Below are 20,871 nucleotides of genomic sequence, written 5' to 3'. Positions count from 1 at the left end.
AGAAAAGAACCCTTATTCATAAAGGTTCAAATTACAGAAATCGTTCAAATCTTCTAGGCTATGCTCCTATGATATTACAAAAGTTCTTTGTTAAATTATCAAATTACATCCATATATAGATAATAACTCTGGTGCTAAGAGTGATCATTGACAGTCTGTGGATATACATGTACCTCCAACCCCCAGCATTTTACTTATTGAATTCTCTGTGACTCTGGTATTCAGAATTTGATTACCTAAAGTGAAAATCTGCCAATTTTGCTTGATCTGTCATTCTGAGGCCTCCTCAACTTGAACTCCCATAGTATGACAATTATTTTCATATTATTTTTATTTGTATAAGTATCTGTGAGAACAGCAGTTGTGTCTCATTCATCTTTATACCTCCTATAGTGATTAATACAAAGCTCAATAAATGGTTGGTAAATGAATAGAACATGGAAAAAATCCCTTAGCAGTAAAATACAGAAAATGTAGTTTACTTTACAATGTCTTATTAGCACTTTCTTTACATATTCCACAAATCCCTAGTGTATTTCTGTGGCTTTTTCCAAAATCCCCTCGATATTACTTCTTTAATTTTTAATAACCCTTTTTCCTTCATGGCCAGAAGCCTTTAAAGGTCAGGATCAGTACAACAAACCACTCTCAGTTTCATATTTTTTTATGACATTTCTTAGCTACTTGTGTGTGGTAGTATGTACCAACAATTTATAGATCGTATCAATAAGGATAGTCAGTTTATTTCCCTTTAGGTACTGTGCCTAAAATTTGAGCATGTGCTACCACAGCAACTTGGATATCTGGTTAAACTAATTGGTCAAAGCATTCAGGCTTCCTGTAGGCTCAGATAACTGATCAGTAGCTAATATTCTATGGCTTTCCCCTAAAAATTATAAGAATAAAAAATTTTAATGATATTCAATTTAGTACAAATTTTTATATAGTTAGGTGTGTAAAGTAGCTTTGTAAAAACCTTGGCTGCTATTAAACCCATCCTTTCCTACCATTATATAAATATCTACCTTATATTTCCCTTTCCTAGAGTTTAAAACAAGACATCTATTAAGTTATTTTCTTTACTTCTGGTGTTAGTGGTTCACAGTAGCTCCATATCCTTTCTGTACATGTATCCCCATGTGTACTAGCACTCTTGATTATAAGGAGCTGAAAATCGACTTGAAGTGGCTAAAGAAAGAAAGAGATTTATTGGGAGAAGTATTGCAGAATAGAAACAAGAGCTGAGCAACTATGCTTTAGAAAGTCAGGCAACCAGCAGAGCTAGAACCTCAGCGGGTGCTACCTCCATGTTATCAGTGCTGTCTGTCTCTATGCTACCCTCATCTCTAATTTTACTACTTGATGGCTTTAGGATCTGAGTTGAGCTTCTTCACAGGTCGAGAGACACTGCCACTGGCTGCTTCTAAGCGGATGCTTTCTCTGCTTTGCTACCGTCAAGCAAAGGTAGCACAACTGAGGGGAGGGGCACAACTGAGCTCTGGCTGAAAAAGTCCCAGGGAAGGATTACTGTAAGTTGGATTCCTTGTCTGTTCCTGGATAAGGTGCAACCCTCCCTAGACTGCAGTGGATGGCATGGGGTGGAAAAACCATTCCCCAGGAAGGAGAAAAAATGTGCTGGCCATTCCAAACAATTCGATTCTACTTCTTTTTAAGAAACAGGAACCTATACTGTTTTAATAACCACTCAGGGAAAGCATTCCACAAGGAATGGCAAAAAGGATTCAACTAATATTTGGGTGCTGCTGTTGTCATGATGTTACTGAATACAAAAGGGTTGCAGAGTAGGTTAAAGCATTTCAGAGTTGTTAATATCCCTGTGACTTATGCATGTTTGTAAGGAACCTGATTTCACTGTCACCCCAGTGATACTGAACTGTTAAATGATCATATGATGAATCTTCCTTAGCCAAAAAGCCTTTTTGGGTTTTCTTTCTGTTGTTGGAGAGTGATGCACACATGGTTTTGGAATCTGAATTGTATCAGTATTAGCTTGAAAAGGCAAATACTAAAACAATGCCACAGGAAAGTGAGTTAAATTATATAGGGATACACATTTTAATTTCAATTTTTAGTATCTTCAGTTGGTTATCCTTTGCTTGTCCTAAGTATTTGTTGTTGAATGTCCAGCACTGTTAACCGTTCTTTCCCAAGGGCCTGCTTCCTATTTTATTAGGTGTATGTAGAATGAGACAAAAGAAGTATATTACTTAACAAATACTTTTTATTTGAGTATTTTCAAGTACATACTACATAAGTGACAAAGGTTTTCTAGATTTAAAACTGTCAAATGTAATTAAAAATTATTTCTGTATGTTTATTTGACAGGCTCGTTTAAGAGGGTTTTCTTCCTTTTGAGGTTTTCCTGATTTTTCAAACTAAGTGAAATTTTGGAAAGCTGGGACAAAGTCTCTAAAAGCAATAAAGCTCACTTATACCCCTGAACTAGAATTTATTTTTTTTCCTTTTCAGAGTTGATACAAAAACTTAGGTCTAAGTTTTTACAAATGAGACTTAGCTTCTTAAGCAGTTTTTTGATAGTCATGGGATTGTAGCCTCTGTCCTCATGGCATTTTGACATCAGGAAGAAAGAAAATCCTCACATCTTTTCTCAGTGCCATTTGCCTTTCTTCTTGATGCTACCCCAAGGATTTTGTGTCTGCCGTTGAGGTCTTATAATTTAATTCACATTTCTGAGATCATATTAGTGCTATACATTTGGAACTCTGTGATACTGTTATTTCGTGGATGTGGTCATAATAAAATCACTTTTACATCCAGATCTTCTCCATACTCACACTTAAGGCGTAACACCACATGAGAACTCCAGTTGTGTTTCTGCTTAGGGTGTAAAAATGAAAAACTGTGCCATGTCCCATGTGAATGCCCATGCATTTTAGATATCACCTGAATAAATAATAAATAATAAATACATAAATGTGCATGTGTATGTATGTATGTAGAAACCATATGTATGGTTGGTATATAGAAAACCAATATCTGTTTAATGCAGATATAATTGGGTTTGTAATTGAACTAATGGGGAAGCAAAAACTGAGATGCAGACAAATTATCATCCAGGGTAATTGAGGGCATACAACCAGGAAACACAACATGTAGGGAGGAGGAAATTTATTTCATGGAAAGGAGTAGACTGAGCCAGGAGCAGTGGTGCACACCTGTAATCCCAGCTCTTTGGGAGGCCAAGGAGGGTGGATCACTTGAGCCCACGAGTTTGAGACCAACCTGGGAAATATGGCAAAACCCTGTCTCTACAAAAAATACAAAAATTAGTTGGGCATGGTGGCATGCACCTGTGGTTCCAACTACTCGGGAGGCTGAGGTGCTGAGTGGGAGGATCACTTGAAGCTGGGAGGTCCAGGCTGCAGTAACTCATAATCGTGCTGCTGTACTTCAGCTTGGGCAACAGAGTGAGACCCTGTCTCAAAAAGAAAGCAGTGCCCTGAAATCAGATTTTTTTGAAAGCCAGGCAAAAATAAGATTTCTTTTTTTAAATGATAGTCTGCATCTACCAGTTTCTGTTATAGAGTCATAATTGTCAACTTTCCATGCTGCTTCTTGACAACCTTAACAATCTGAAGTTCCCTTGCTATAGCTCTAGCTTTGGATTTTTAATTTCCAACTTAGATGAAGTTCATAACAAAACATTTTTCACCTTCTGCAGTTCATAGGGATCAGCACAGGATTTATCTTTAGCCAAGACATATGATAGCATCCATTGTATGCAAAATTGTATCAGCAACGTAGGGAATGCAGAGATGAAGAAAATATGGCATGTTTGTGTGTTTGTTAGGATTGTTTTGTTTTATTAGTGTTCTTGATGTATAGGTTTTGAATGATCTTCCTCAATATCATTTTCCACATAAGTTCTTTGGTTTTTAGGGTGTAATTTAACAGAATGTAAAGTTTTGCTGGGAACAGATTTATTGGGTTGTGATAGAATCACCTATGTTTACTGATTAAATTAGTTCCTTTTTTCCCCTACAGAATCAAGAAAACACTCAAAGTTGTATAATATTAGGAGGAAAATCTCAACATTGCCATGCAATGTCATGCATGACATATGGATAGGTTTGGTGTTGTGGTTAAGAAATGGCTGTTAAATGTTCAGTTCAGATTCCTCCAGAATTTCACGGTGTTTTGGGAAAGTATTTTAGATAAGTGACATTTCTTCAAATATATGAAATTGTAAGTAATGAATGACAGAAGAGAATTCAGTCATAAAGTTTTTAGGGTTCACAAAAAGGTTGGGGTTTAGGCTTACTAAGAAAATGAACATTTAAAAATCAATAACATGAAATTTTACTATAAAAATTTACAACATAAAATAGATTGCTAATATATTACTAAATATAATCTATTTTAAAAAAGAAAGAAGTTGCTAGGGTTATATGGAATTGTAATCATTTGAAAACCAGCTTATTTTTGGAAAATTTCTATTTCCTTTATTACTTTTGAAAATAAATTTACAGTTTTTTTTTTTTTTTTTTTTTTTGAGACGGAGTCTTGCTCTGTAGCCCGGGCTGGAGTGCAGTGGCCGGATCTCAGCTCACTGGAAGCTCCGCCTCCCGGGTTTACGCCATTCTCCTGCCTCAGCCTCCGGAGTAGCTGGGACTACAGGCGCCCGCCACCTCGCCCGGCTAGTTTTTTTTTGTGTTTTTAGTAGAGACGGGGTTTCACGGTGTTAGCCAGGATGGTCTCGATCTCCTGACCTCGTGGTCCGCCCGTCTCGGCCTCCCAAAGTGCTGGGATTACAGGCTTGAGCCACCGCGCCCGGCCAATAAATTTACAGTTTTTTTCCTTTCTTTTATACTTAAATTTTAATGAAACTAATTCATAAAGTAGCTGATTATTATAGTTAGATTCGTATATATAAAGTACTCTTTTCTTCCCTCATATTTAAAATTTTCTTAGTGTTTCTTTTTCTTTGTTCAGTTAAAAAAAAGTCTTTTCCCTTCACAGGCTTTTGGTAGGAAAGAAAAAGAAAAAAAAAGATAAAGACAGAATAAAAGTAATTCTCTGTCCCTTTCTTCAATTCTTTTTTCCAGGCTTTAAAAAATTTTTTGTTTGGCCCCACCTGTCCGTCAGACCCTGTTTATGTGAAGATCAGTCCTCTGGCAGCCTCTTGTGTCTGAGATAGCTCCAGGAAGGTTGACATGAAACAAGGGTTTCTGAGTACTGCAGAGCCTGTGGAGTAAGAGCTACATGTTTTCCACTCAGGAGAAAGCTCCTGGTTCTGCTTTGAACCCACCTGTTGACTCAAGCCATTCACACACTGTTCCAATAAGCCTGATTATCTAGTTGCCCAATACGGGGATGGCTGAGGAAGCCTGTAGCAAGACTGAGGAGTGTGTGGTGATATTAGAAGGAGAAGCACATGTAGGGTCATAATAAGGCAATTTTGATGGTAAAAAGAGAATGAATCATAAAAATGAAGCAGAAGAACACTTAGGTGTCAGGTTATTGAGATTAGGAGCCAGTTGGCCCTGTATACCCACTGTTAAACCCTGAGGGCTGCCACTGATGTTTATAATTGGCCCCATTATCAGTTGAAGATTAGATTGTGTTTATTATAATCTATTTTAAAAGTCAGGGAAGTGCATACTACTTTTTAGAATTTAAAAAAGTCTCATATAAAGGCAGGCATTTCAAGGGATAAATTTTCGTTTACTCACAAAAATGACCTAGTAGATGTTAGTCTTGTTTTTCTCTCTGTCCACTGAGATTGTTTTTACAAGCCTTTTTGTCTCTTCTCTTTGAAGCTATAATTTTTATTTTAAGCTCTACTGTTGTTCTTTTATGGTATAGTTTCAGACACATCTCAATGGCCTCTAATAAAGATATTCTTAACACCATAGATTGTGAATCCTGTATGACATAATGATTAATTTCCTGCAGCTTTGCCCTCTCGCTGCTCTCTTCTGCTTTATAGTCAGACTTGTTGTCTACACGCTTGTTGACACTATTATTGTCCCCTACCCATTCCTCAAGCTCCCCATCCATTTCCACTCTATGTCTGTCCACAGAATTTGTTTGAACTTCTGTCATCAGCAACTCCACTTACTATTTATTTATTCAGCAAGTACTGCGTACTGTCCTAGGGGCTGGGGAAACACAGGAGAACAAATGAGAAGTGCATGCTCTTGAGCAGTTTACATTCTAGTGGGGGAGGAAGACAAACAAAGTAAATTAATGAACAAAAACAGTGTAATGTGATAGGGGAGGGAGGAGCAACAGCAGAGAAAAGCCAGAGAAGGACTCTGAAAAGGCAATACCTGAGGTCCAACTGAATAATGGGAGGGAGTCAGCCAAGGGGTTATCTGGGAAGAACATTCTAGGCAGAGAGAACAGCAAACATAAACATTCCTGAGGAACCAGCTTTGAGGAAAATAAAAATTGTCCATTGTGACCGAATCATAGTTGGATGGGTGCTGTGGTCAGAGCCACGTGGTAGTGGGTGTGTAGGGTGAACAGAAGTCCTTCCTCTCCAGGTCTCAGTGACTGATCAGCCCAGGGATACAAAAGCCTGGCCCTCTTGTTTCAGGGGAGACTAGTGCTGGGTGTAGTTTTTGTCTGAGGCCACATTCTTCCTTGGCTTTTCCCCTCCCTGTCCTGCCTCCTCATTTCTTTTCACTGAGAGCATGCCCTCAATAAATTGTAAGATCCAAGCCCAGCTCTGTTTCCAGGAAACCCTGACCTAGGCGTATAAGCAAACTTTTGATCTGTCATCTGAGCTCCAGACCCTTAGACAGCTGCCTATGCAACATGTCCACTTGGATGTTCAGAAATACCTAAAACTCAGTATGTAAAAAATTGAATTTATGATAGTTTCCTCTTTTGCTCAAGTTTGTATTCTTCTTGTGTTCACTCGTTTCTTTATGAACCAGCCTTTCACTAGTTATATGCGAGAATTCAGTATAGATTTTCCCTTTCCATTAGACTTCATGTCCAGTCTCTCAGCAGGTAACTTATGGTAAATGCCTCTTACCTCTGTTGTCTTTCCACCCACATTTTCATGGCTTTAGTTCAGGGCCTTGTCTGAAACACTAGCTTAGCTTTCCAAGTGGCCTCTCTGCTTCCCTTCCTTCATCTCTCCAATCCATTTCTACACCATTACCCTGTCGTAAAACGAAAAACCTCATCCAGCTACTGTTCTGCCTCTAGTCTTGTAGGGCCTTTCTATTGGATTAAATGGCAACTTCCTATAGGATAAAATTCCCAACTTTTTAGCATGGCTTACAGGGCCGTTTCTGCCCGGGCATTGAGCCACCTTTCCTCTGAGCCTTCACAATGGTGACCACTGTGGGTACGGCTTGGTTATTTCCTCATACAGCTTCCAGTTTCAGGCTTCATGCTGTTCTCCAAATGTCCTTCTTCTCCTGGGTAGTACTGGAAGCTTCAGCTTTAGGTACCTCCTCTGTGAAATCTTTTTTGAGCCACCTAAGGAATATTGTTTATCCTTAATAAAGCACTCTCAAAATACTCATTTCAGTGTATTATAATCACTTGCTTTATTTCTAATCACTCAAGGCATTCATTGAAGGCAGAGAATATGACTCTTCACATTGCTGGGCACATTAACGTGTTTGCTGAATGAATAGATGAAAGAATAAAGGAGAAATGTTATTGTGTTTATTGGTTTTTATACAAGATGTCTTAGTGAACACAAACATTTTACGAATGATAGGGGAAAGGGGATAGCCTAAGAAGAACTTTTAGCCCTAAAATATGGAGTTGGGAAATTCATTAATTTTTTAATGTTAATTTAATATTTGCTAGATGCCTAGCATTGTATTATGTGGTATTTAAATAAATTTTGAAAAATGCAATTGGTGTGATTTATCAAGGGCCTTAAAATGGAGAAAATGCCAACAATACAAGAGAGTTTTATGAGGTGACATATGATTAAATCTTGAATGACTCAATAAGTGCTGTTGGTTCTGAAAAAGGTGTCTTTTTGGGCTGGAGGGATAATCACAAAAATACCTCAGGTTCTTGAAAGACCTGTTGAAGTCTGTTCTGCAGCAATGATGCTCATATAATTCAATAGTTTTCAGATATTAAGGAGATAGCTTTCTCTTTTGGCTTTGTTGAAGATGAAAGTATGTAATATTTGTGTTTGAACAATAACTTTTTAAAAAGATTTTAAAGCTTTTGTGTTGCAGGAAAACAAAGTTGAATATCTTCATAGTGTCATTCAAAATAATGAAGGTGAAGATGGTTTGCAAGTGGGAGAAAGAAGAGATGATTCATTTAAACCAATTAGGATGTGAAGGGAAAACACTTTGCCTGAGGTTTCTCCTCATCATGGTATACCCCAGTTTGGGGAGCTTTGGGAGTATCAACCGCTTATCATTGACACGGTAGTTACCTCCTCGTGTACTTTAATTTTTTAAATAAGTGAATATTTACAAGGTTAGATTTCATGCCTTTTTTTAATTTCTTACCTAAGGTATTTCTCAGTTGTGTTGTTGTATCTTAATCTAATTTATATCCTTTCGTGATTCTGTGTACGGAGGACAGGAACTCCTTTAAAAAAGAATAGATCAACCACTTTCCTGTAGGGGTCGCTGTGAGAGTAGCAGTCTGGCATCCTTCCTTTGCCGCCTAGCACCTTGTGGCATGACTTGGCACAATTTGCCTAAGGATTGTGAGATCTGGCTTGTTTTGGTATTTTATTTTTCAGAGTGGTATGAGCTCTAAGTCCACCAAAAATTCTGCAAGCTCTTAACTATGCATTCTTTTACTTTGGTTCTGTGTATGTTGCACCTGTGTTGTTGTTTTTTTTTTTAACCATGTATTTGATGTATGGTTATTTTAGAGTTCTTATTATGCTCCATTTGCATATGACAAATATATACACATAGACACCATTTTAGCAGCTTTTGCAACATGCATGATGGTGGCTGAAACTTGGCCTTCTGTAGGATCCCAGATTATTATTTAATGGGGTTGTCACTCAGGACACTTACTGGCTTTCTCCAGTGCTCTTAAAAAAATTGAATTGAGCATGATGAGGTGCATCCCCTTGATTAAATGTTTTTCCTCCTATGCAATCACCATTAGCTGTTTGGCTCCCATTCTGCATTCTTTTGAAGCAGCCCTGCATTGCAAATCAATATCTTTCTGAAAAGGCAGTGTGTTGTGAATTGCCTGGACAGCATATGCACGGATACTTTGGCTGCAATGCTGCTGCAGAGCCCGGTTACTCTGCCTTCCTGGGAACTCCACAGGCAAGTCCATCGTGTTTGGAAAAAAAAAAAATTAGATTTTTTGGAGAAAATAATTGAGCTGTTAAAGCTATTGATAGTGAATGTTAGCATGTCCTTTGACATGTTTCTTCTGAACTGTTTTTGGTCTTATTCCACTGAGATTAGCTTCTCTTAGGAGATTTCTGGGCTTTTTTTTTTTTTTTTCTTGCTTATGCATCCCCCTCTCTTGGTTGTAGTACGGCCGTACCATTTCAGCTTGCTAGTGCAGAAAGATGTGAATTCAGTTGCTGTTATGAGCCTGGCCTGGTGCAAACACATTGCTAGAGACATGTTAAAGAGTTCCAGGTGAATCAAGCCTGAGGGAGACAACAGCAGAACGGTAAGACAGAGCATGCTTAAAATTATAGCAGGGGTTTTAATTTGGAGCATCTCGGCAAGTCTGAATCCTGACTCACTCATTTACAACTTAAAAAGGATTCATTTTATGCATGTCATTTTACTCACTTCCTTCTATTTAACTGCCAGAAACATCACAGATTGATAAAGGGGGTATTTAAATTAGGGATCTGACTGGAGGTTACTCATGGGAGAGTCTTTTGAGGCTCCCGAGGCTACTGTTCCTAGTTTGTAAACACCAGTAGCAGAGATAAGATGGGGAAAAGGTTTTACGACTGCTTCTTTGCCATATCTGAGTCTTATTCCTTCTGAAACTAGTCTTTATTTATTATAGCTGAAAGAGATCTTACAGATTGTTTTTGCCTGGCTATGCTTGGCTGAATGCCCTCTGAGTCAAGCAAGTGAAGGACGAGAGACTACTTTTTCCATTTGAGTAAACTGATGTCCATGAATTTAGCTGGATTGGATCTGAGTAGAATAAATATCTCTAATATATTAGGGACCTGGGGCTTCCTCCCTGCTCATCGTACCTCCTTCCCTTTTGGATCACAGAAATGCACCTGCTTTAAGTGTGTGCTGCTGAGCAGAGGTCAGTGTGCTGGTATTTTGCATCATTGCACCTGTAGTGGTTATGCTTTCATGTACAGGAGTGATGATTCTTCATGCAGTTCTGCTTGAAGTGCTGGCTCTGATAGTAGACTATTAGCATTTTGGATGCTAATGGAGAACCCCTGCATTCATGAAGGACCATGGTAGCAGACAGCCTACTCCAATGATGCTTACCTGCTTGTAAAGCAGATAAAATTGAGAGATAGGAATGTAAATCTTGACGTCTTCAGAGACTGAATTTTTGTTTCCTTTGTTAATTGTCACACAGTTGACATATTTGATGTGGTGGGGGTTTGAACTTGAAGGACGTGTTTTAATAGTGTTCGGAGTGAGACTAATAACATTACTTAGCCCTAGTGACTTTATGTGGATTCACCTGTTATTATATACATGTTGAATGTTAAGGATGTCAGCATTTGATTTTTTGCTTTAAAAATATTCCACTTATGTCTAGTTTAATTAACTTAGTCCTTTATGTAAAATGTAAATGTGTAGTTGGTGAATATTAAGAAAATCATCAGGAGCTTGCATGTTGGCTATAAGCCAGTTCTGTATAATTTGTGACATAAGTAAATGTAAGAAAGATCACCTGATTAGTTGATAGGCTAATTGACAGAAATACTGGTAACTGTTGTGGTTCACTGTGAGTGAATTTCTTTAATGGTGCGGTGCTTCTATATTCACTCAACTATTTACTGTTGAGGTTGGACATTGATTTTTGGGAGTGAATATTTGGATTTTCTTCCAAAGATAGATCAAATTTACCTCTCTTTTTTAAAAACTTTTTTTTTCTGTTTAGAAGATGTTGCGCCCTGTGTTTACTGTTTCTTTTTCTGAGAATAATGTGTTTTAGCTATTTATATTTTTACTTTTACTTTGTGTGAGTTGTGAGGATTTTTTTTCATCCTGTGACAGAAGGAATTGTAAATTTACAAAAATTAATTTTTAAAAAGTAGAGCAATAATATGACTGCTTTTACAATCATGTGATATTTCTCTCATTCTGCAAATATTGATTAGCCACCTACTATGTGTAAAACATTGTAAGACCTGCTATATAAAGGAAGTATGGATGAAACAGTACCTTTTCCTGAAGGAGCTTAGAAATAGTTATATTGGTATTTTCCCCTGGAATATGCCCTATTATGCTTTCTCATGGATAGTCAGTTTGGTGCTTTTTAATCCTCTCCTTTTAAAAAAGCATTTGTTTGTTAAACAAACATTTATGGAATCTATTGTGTAATAGTGGTGAGTAAAACAGATGTGGTCATGGTTCTTATGGAACTTACAGTCTACTACTTTTTTCTTTTTTTCAATTGAGCCGAGGGTCTCACTGTGTTGGCCAGGTTTGTCTTGAGCTCCTGGACTCAAGTGACCCTCCTGCTTTGGCCTTCCAAAGTACTGGGATTACAGGCATTAGCCACTACTGCCAGCTACAGTCTACTTTTAAAAATATTTCAAAGAGAAAATATGTGGCAAGTTTTTTTTTTTTTCTTTCATTTTGGTGATTATGAAGGAGATACTGTATGCTTTGATATTTTTTATTGTGGTAAAATATATATAACACAAATCTTGCCATTATTACCATTTTTAAGTTTATATTTCAGTGGCATTAAATATATTCACATTGTTTGCAACCATTACCACTATCCATTTCCAGAACTTTTTCATCAACCCAAACAGAAACCTTACCCTGCTCTCATTAAATAGTAACTACCCATTCCCCTTCCCCCTGCCCCTGGTAATCTTATTCTGTTTTCTGTGTCTATGAGTTTGGTATTCTAAGTACCTCATAGTATATTAAATGGAGTTGTATGTATTTTTCCTTTTGTCTCTGCCCTGTTTTACTTAGCATGTTTTCAAGGTTCATCCATGTTGTAGCATGTATCAGAATTTCATTCCTTCTTAATGCATTCCTTGATTTTTATATAGGATAGACAGCAGTTTTTCCTCATCTGATGACATGAATCAAGTTCCTGTATGGACATCATAATAGATACTTTAAATATACTAAAATAGCCTATGGGAAAGGGCAAGGAATAAGGAATAGAAATGCACTGAGAGAAAGAGTTATGGATATATTATATATTATTTTCATATATTTATCTATGGGTGTATTATAATTGAGATGCTAAGATTTTCACATCAATTCTTTGCTGATAGCAGCAATCAGCTGAAATAATTGGAAGCTGGGCCATAGCTTTTGTCATTATTAACGTTTGAATTTCACCCACTGTACTTCCATCTTCTTACTCTATTTTACTTCATAAACAAAGACTGATCATGTTGAGGTCTTCTTACAGAGTCAGAGACTCTTAGAGCTGGCAGGTACTTTAGAAATTGTTATTTAATTGGTTCATTATCATTCACTAGCCAGTGTGAGAGGAAAACTCAGTCTCCTGCTGCCCACTGTGGGCCTTCTTTCACTCCCCACCCCATTTTCAGTGGAAACAACCAGAAAACCCCAAGTATCCTCTGAGTTTGACAGAAATCGTAGAGGGTGTAAACTTGATGCTGTATTAAGAAGTTTTCCACTGGATGAGGTAAGCCTAGCTTCATGAATACAGCTTTCTGTTTCTCAGATTTCTTCCTGATACTGCTTCCATAAATCCAGACGGTTTTTCTGAGGGGACCTTTTTTAGAAAGCCAAGTTAAGGCCTCAGTGCTGTTCATTTGTTTTCTATCGACCATTTTGACAGTTCTTAGACTGGGTCAGTCAGCAGTTTATATCCATGCTTTTAACTCACTGTCCAGGGGACCCAACCATTTATAAAGGAGGAAGATTCAACATAGCAATATCTAATACCTGAGCCTTCCAGCTAAGCCTGCTCCTTCTTAATGAGTCTTGCTTTCTGTTCCCCTATTTTTCTGTTATGGCCTGACTTTTATTATGAGACTAATTCAGAATCAGATTAATCAAATATATGTTAAATTTGAGTGGTAGGTTTGTGGGGAGAGAGGGAAGATGGGTCAGAAAACCTTAAACCAGTGAGCAGTTATTTTACACAGCTTTGGAAGTACTTTCTTTTTCTTTCTTTTTCTTTTTTTTCCATCAGGAGAGATAAGAGAGAATGAAGAGAAATTGAGAGAATTGTAGTTAAAGTTGTTTTTTGTTTATTTCTGTCAGGATGTAAGTCCCAGGGGACGTGTATGAAAGCCAACACAGTGGTCAAGAGCTTGAGCTTTGTATTCGGAGTCCTGTAATCAATCCCATCTCCTGTGTTTATTTTCTGTGGCCTTGGACATGTTACTTAATTCATGTGTGCCTCAATTTAACCATCTGCGAAATTGAGATAATATTATTACCTTTCTTATGAGGTTGTTGTGGAGATTAATTGGGAAGCTATTTTAAAGCATTTTTAATAGTAACTTACATAATAAGAGCTCAACAAAAGTTAGCCATCATCATCATTGTTATCTCATCTAGAAATCCTTAATTTCCATCTCTTTTCTATCAGCTGCATTATATCTTGCCCAAGATCCTTCTGTAGTTTGATTATAGAGCATATATAATTATTTCTTAGTGTTACTGAGTTTGAGTGGATAAAAGGAGTATGTAATAGAAAGCTCCAATATCCTATTTATCATCTGGCAGACTTTGGAAGGGTGAATGTTCTTTAGACTTACTTTTCTGCCCAGTTGATAACACGTTTGCCCCAGCAGCTTATTCCTCAGGTAAATGAAATCTTGGTAAAAATACAAAGTTGACAGTGAAATGCTTCTGGAAGCACTGGAGTTTGTTTCCAGGTGACAGACAAACAGCAGGATGTGTGTATCCCACTAGTTTTCTCTATTCACCTTGCATCTCTTAGGCAAGATTTGGTATTGATTTTTCTCAGCTATAGGAAAGGTTTGCAGAACCAGTCTTCATGAAATCGGTTAGGAGTATTACTAATGGGTTACTGTCAAATTTATTATCACTGAGATTTTAGCTCTTTACAATAGATGAATCAATTGTTAAAGCAACATTGAAAGATACTTCCATTTTCTCCTCAAAGGTTCATTGTTCCCAGTGTTTCTCTTCATAAGCTCTGTGTGGTTAGTGACCCATATATGATTCTCTGAAAATGTTAAGAGCTTCGAAAGTCAATTCTATATTGAGTGATGCCCTGTATTTTCCTGAACTCTTTGATGGAGTTTGCAATCTAGATTTATTTTATAAGAAGAAAAACATTAAACTTTTCAACTTTATAACATCACTCTTGACATCAACCACTAAATTATTATCCAAACACTAATAATACATTTATATTTTATTAAAAAGGTGGTTATTGTAGTTTTGGAGATGTATGTTGTATTTATATAGCCATCTGTTTCAGAGTAAGAAGATAGTACACAATTTTATTTCTCCTTTAGAGAAGGAATTTAAAAATATTTATACTCTTTATTTTAAAATGCCGTTCATATGGTTACCAGGGGGAAAGAATTCAGATCCTAAAGGATCAGTCATATCTCCAGTAGTGTTTTCTCTTCAGTTTTCATTTTTTAATGTTACTGCACCTTCTGGATGCTGTATCTTACATGAGGGACAGAATAGTGAGCTACAGATATTTGAAAGGTAGAGACATGAAGGAAGAACTGGCCTGGTTTAGTACAAAGAAGCCAGGGGTGGTTTAGTGAAACCAAACAGAATTCAGAAGGCACTTGAGACTGTCTTTTGCACGGCCTTTGAGACAAGTGAGCTTCTGCAGTCCCTGTGATGTTTAAAAATACCTCTCAAACACTAAGCATATGTGTATAGGTAGAAAGCGTCCTGGACCATATTATTGATTTCAAGTCTATGAATCTGAGATCAGCCTCTTCTGTTTATTAGTAGTTAGTGCTTCTGACATGGTAGACATTTTTAGTTTTTAAATCGGGGTGGTTAACAGTCAGCCCCCTTTGCCAGCTTAGTTCACACTGCTACATGTTATGGGGTCCTTTGGAAATACACTCTGGTTTTCCATTCTCAGGTAGAACCCAAGGCAAAACCTAAAAAAGAAAAGCTATGTTTAAACCTGTAAATCCTGTGGGAGAGGGAGGAAAAGTTTTTATTTGAAGGAACAGACCTTTTTTTTTTTTTTTTTTTTTTTTTCCTAGAATAAGAGCTTTAAGGGAATAGTGTCTTGATGAAGAAACTAATTAGCCATGCAGTGTGAGCCACTTTGTGTAGCTTGATTTTTCTATTTTGTAGAGAATAGGTATTCCATTTCCCCAATGCAGCTATAGGAATTTTGTAGATTGGAAAACGCTGTGCTTTGTGGAATCTCAAAACAAAGTCACCCGCTTGCTGTGCTTGGAGCTTCTCATCTCCTGTGTCCCATTTCTGAGCCCTTTGGCTATAAATGTTTTGGTGAGGGGTGGGGTGAATATAGATATCAATTTTAATATTTCACCTCTTAACACATGTCATTTGGTCATATACTATGAATTCTGCACTCCTGACTCTGTCTTTTTTCCATGATGGCATTTTAACCAGCATATAATTGTGGATGTCAACTGGAAGTCAGAAAATGTACATACTTTCTTCTTTCTCTTGTTGACCTTTTTGGAATATTTAATGTTTTTAGTGGAAACAGTGTCTGAAAGACATCTCATCTGGCTTTCCACATAATCAGAGTAGGATTTAATCTGGAGCGGGAAATGTTCAGTTATGCCGTTTGGGCCAAAGGTTCCCTCACACGCCGACCCCAAAGGAGGACCTGTTTTAGGATACATGGTACTCTTCACAAATGTAAGTTCCTTTTCAAATTTCTTTTCTGGATCCTGAGGTGACTTCCCTCTAAGTTTTATCTCCAAATCTACCAAATAAACCCTAGTAAGTAGTAAGCAAAGCTAGATTCTGAATTCAATTCTGCTCAGGATAATTTTATAGTAATTGTTTTTATAGATATGATGGCCAGCAGCAAAACAATGTTCCTATATTAGAGACACATACATCTATAAATTTCTATGCAGGAAGTAATGTCATATATGCTGCTATAACCCATGTATATTCTTTCTTTTCTACCTGTCACTCATTCCAATCCCATGGCTATTTAAATTCATAAACATATTGGATGTATATTATTGCAAATTTTATTTCAGAGCTCAAAATATATTGAGTTATCTGATAACTACCATGAACTTTTGCGATGTTTGAGTAAATTTTTATCACTCATTATACACAGAGACTGAAATAAATTTTCCCTCTAAATTTGCCCTCTCTCACAATCACAATCTCTTATTTGACCATAACAACAGAATATATCATTACATGGTTTACAGCACCATGTCTCAAACTTCAAGGTGCACAGAAATCAACCAGGGATCTTGTTAAAATTCAGATTCTGACTCGGTAGAACTGCAATCGGTCTGGGATCCCAGGTGATGCCAGTGCTGCCAGTCTGCAAGCAGCAAGGGGTTAACTTTTCCAGATGAAATTCTGGTCTGCAAAGCTGACTACATTCTGAAAAACTTATACAGACAACTAACAATAGGGCTGGTAATTCTACCCTTGCTATGAGTGTTCATTAAAACTTTAGGTTAAATTTATCATTATGATTTGGACAAAATGAAGAACCTAGAGGTCAGAAAATATAGGCATCTACCTATGTGAGCCTTAAAAAAAACTGTATCTCATCTGAAATGTGTAATTATCACAGAAGAGAAAGCGACTAAATAAAATTATTTTAGCAACATATACCAAAGGTTAAGCTTCTGGAAGGACTACCTAACATTCCATAATAGAATTAGCAAAACGGTTATCAAGCCTATTAATGGCAAGGATTGAAGTCCAGTAAGGGATGTAACAAAACTATAGTCACTGAAGCAGCATAAATGAATGTAGTGTCCTCAAGAGTTCTCCATTCAGTTGTGTCCACTAGCTGATGAATTCAGGATTTAAGTGAAATTAGGTCAGATGCCAAAGAAATCATGTAGTAGAAAAATAAGCATTTTAAAACTAAATTGCAATATTAGACATTGAATTCTGATGAATGGAAACATCTGGTAAAGTGTTTTCATGACTGGAAAACATCTCAACACAGAAGGTACCTTGTTTTTAGTGTAGTTTCTCAGGACTAATTTTTTTTTAATGACCTATTTTTAGTTAAAGGGGAAAGCTTATAATTAGCAAAACAGTTCATCATTGAGTAAATTTTAACAGAACTATTTCATGCCCAGTCTTTTGTGCTTGGGGAACACTAAAGAAACAGAAGATATGGTTTGTGTGCTCAAGGTGTTTACAGTCTGGTCATGGAAATACAAACACGTGAGAAACAGTGCTCAGCAAAGACAGAGCTCCCCCCACCCACCAAAATAAACCGAACACATGAAAACAAATTCTACAGTAACTTATATAAGAATATATGATAACGTATGTTTCAGTAACAAATTATAAAGTACAATCTAAAAATGATGTAGTTGGTAGTGAGGGCATTTTTGGTTGTGACAGTGACAGTGATATAAGGGCAGGACTAGCATTTAGTAAGAACCATGGTTGCCAGATGTTCTACAATGTGTACTGCTGTGCAAATGCTGCACCCAAATAATTTTCAGCCACAATGCCCAGGATGCCACCACTGAGAAATAGTTTCAGGATGTCAGAGTTAAGTAAAATCTGAAAAGACTGGAGACATCAAGAGAAGTGTATTCATAGTATGTACCTGTCTTTGTCCTTTCTACATCTTAAAATTCTAACAAAGTGGAACACAAAGGAAGCACAAAGAAATGAATTTATGTGTGAGACTTTACTAGTTAGTCTATCTAAAATTATTTACCAGCTGCAAACTGCTGCCTAGAGTTCATAGTAGAACATTAGAGCTAAAACTGATCTGTATCATTTTACAGATGAGAAGACTGAGATCTGGGGAGTTTAAGTGGCTTGTTTTGAGGCACTTAGTTCTGACTTCCATGGGCAGTATGCTTGCATGTATGTTAGGTAATGTTCTGAAGGTGATTTTAGGCAAGATCTTAGTTCTCATAAAACAAAGCTGTAAGTAAAACACATTCTTGCATATATCATTCTATATGCCTATATATCTTTGCTCTATGTAGCCACTGTTACTGCCATCTCTGTGCATATGCACATACTGTTAGGGAGAAAATAGAGAAGACAGCAAGCAAAGAGAGGAAAGCATACTTTTAGACTTGACAGATTTAAGTTATAGATGAAGGCAGTTATCATTGGTTATGATTCTAGTGGCAATGATTCTAATTCTTCCTACCCCTCTCTTCTACCCCAAACTCTTGCACATCTATCCTTACTAGCTGAAATTACTTTTATAAGGGAGGAAACTTCTTGTTCTGTAATGCTTAAAGTTCAGATAATACTGGGAGACATAGTGCTATGATTTAAGTGCTCAAAAACTTATAAATGACTGATGATTTTTTAATATTGGGAGCAGATTTTAAGTAGGATAAAGCCATCAGGCCCTCCTGGGGTATTGGACAAAGGGAAAAAAACAAATGAAAGAGGTTGTCAAGATTTTTGCTTGTTTCTTTTTTTTTTTTTTTTGAGACGGAGTCTCGCTCTGTCGCCCAGGCTGGAGTGCAGTGGCCGGATCTCAGCTCACTGCAAGCTCTGCCTCCCGGGTTTACGCCATTCTCTTGCCTCAGCCTCCCGAGTAGCTGGGACTACAGGTGCCCGCCACCTCACCCGGCTAGTTTTTTGTATTTTTTAGTAGAGACGGGGTTTCACCGGTTTAGCCAGGATGGTCTCGATCTCCTGACCTCGTGATCCGCCCATCTCGGCCTCCCAAAGTGCTGGGATTACAGGCTTGAGCCACCGCGCCCGGCCGATTTTTGCTTGTTTCATAGTTTTGCACTGGACCTGTGATGGACATTCCTTTCATGAATGTCAAAAGAGCATGACCTAGCTACAGCCTAATGCATGATACATATTTGCTGTGGGTTGACCTGGAGTCTTTTAAACCGATTCTTTTCCAGTGTCTGCCTTCAACTAAGAGTGTGGAGTAGAGCAGTGGAGAAGATCACACTCTGAACCCAGTAAAATGCTTATCACCAGAAAAAGGGTGATTCAAAGGGACAATTTTCAGCCCGAATGAATTCACTTGAAATGAATGCCAAGCTTAACTGAATTAAGTTGTGCGCTTTCAAATCCACTGCTGTGAGTTCAGTAGACAGTTGTCTGGATCTTACATAGCTCTAAGCTAAAATCGTAGGTCAAACTGTGACTTTTGGAGCCTCATACACGGTTTGAATTTCTACTCAGTTTTGAGTTTGCCAGCAAATGAACAAGTTCCTGTTAATAATGAGTAGACCAAATTAATCACTTCAGATGAATATCCATATGTATGGGTGCATCTCAAAGCAAGTTTGAAATTCTAGCTTCTATTTAATTTACTGGAAAAAAAGAAGTTTATTTTGGTATTTGTGATGATTTCTTCCTTTTATCTGTTTTCGAATACCAGGAGACATCCCTGCTTATGTGATTTTTTGTTACTTCCGTTTCTAAATGGAACAAGTAGTATGAAAAAGTACAGTCATGGAGAAAACTATTCTTAGTTCTCATTGATATTTGAATGTCTTGTTTTCACACGATACTGATAGCATAGCTGTCTACTGGAATTTGCCTTGGGCAGAGGTGCCAAAGATGTTTTCTTCTGGCCCCATGATTTGTGAAAACCACTTTTAACCTGTGGAAGTTCCTTATTTTCCACGAGTTAATGAATAAATCTTTACTGTACTCTTCAAGAGGAGATTTTAAGGGAAAGGTACTTTAGGGGGCTATAAAATGAATATAAGACATAGTCCTTGCCCTGTGGAAGAGATAATTAGGTTGTTGACATTAAAGTATCACAAAAAGAATAATTACAGTCCAAGGTATGCAAAAATATTGGAGCAGACTAAATTTGCTGAAGTGAATTATTAATAAAGGATTGGTCTGAGTGGGTGGGATTTAATCAACAAGTGCATTTAGGCAAAGGCAATTTTGGAGACAAGTCATGGCTTGGTAGGAGGAAGGTTTTCAGGCTGAGGACACTAAAAGCATGGGTGAAGGACAGTGAAGCTGATGGACAGTGCGTAGAATGTCCGAGGGTCTCCTGTGTCCAGAATGTTCACAGCTCATGGCCTTTGTATTTGGCCAAGTACCCACATCTTTAAGAATATGTGTAGCTAAGAAATGTAATTTTGAAAACCAATTTGTCTCCATTTAAGCATTGATTACTGACCTAATTAAATTCCCTTAATGTCATATACTAATTTAGTGTAACTGATTATTTTGCCATATTCTAGATACTTTTAAACAAAGAAGACATACCTAAATGTAATTATTACAAATTATTAATATATTACTATACTTAACAGTGTAGTTTTAAGTAATCTTACTATTATTTCTCTGTTCTTTTTTTATAGCTTTCTGGGGTTATAGATCCACTTATTTAGATTTCTTCCAGGGGGTTCAGTAATAATATTTTTTGTGTCTTTTTGGGATTGTGTAATCTTTACAGGGCCACAAGTAAAAGAATCCCTTCTCAGAACAGCCATGGTTACAGGATCTGAGTTGTTGACTGTTGGGGTCCTGGATGCTTTTTTCAAGTCAGAGATTCACATCTGAGTCACGGGTTGGCAGTCAAGCTGAGTTTTCTTTTTAAGGGTTAAATTTCATATGTGTTATTAAAATTTAACTTACT

At 37.2% G+C, this 20,871-nt stretch overlaps 1 protein-coding gene across 16 annotated transcripts in view; it reads left to right on the top strand.

Annotated features, from left to right (window-relative positions):
* The window catches only part of CDK14 (cyclin dependent kinase 14), a 790,403-nt gene that overhangs the window by 296,679 nt on the left and 472,853 nt on the right, over window positions 1–20,871 (top strand). For 2 of the 16 annotated variants that reach the window (XR_006696501.2, XM_045387587.2), the window contains exon 1: window positions 9,176–9,272. The exons of 11 other annotated variants lie outside the window; for them this stretch is intronic. Coding sequence is in view for 1 of the 5 variants with exons in the window: in XM_045387587.2 (XP_045243522.1) it covers window positions 9,204–9,272 (69 nt within the window). In the remaining 4 variants the exon portion in view is untranslated. Of the gene's footprint in view, window positions 1–9,175; window positions 9,273–9,533; window positions 9,631–10,074; window positions 10,237–20,871 lie in introns of those variants that run through there. 3 more of the 16 variants (XR_012432705.1, XM_005550272.4, XM_065542369.2) reach the window with 2 other exon arrangements.

The sequence above is a fragment of the Macaca fascicularis genome, chromosome 3 (assembly GCF_037993035.2).
Source record: "Macaca fascicularis isolate 582-1 chromosome 3, T2T-MFA8v1.1".
Lineage (NCBI taxonomy): Eukaryota > Metazoa > Chordata > Mammalia > Primates > Cercopithecidae > Macaca > Macaca fascicularis.
The sequence above is the reverse complement of the archived record's forward strand: the minus strand, read 5'-3'. Positions and strand labels throughout refer to the sequence as shown.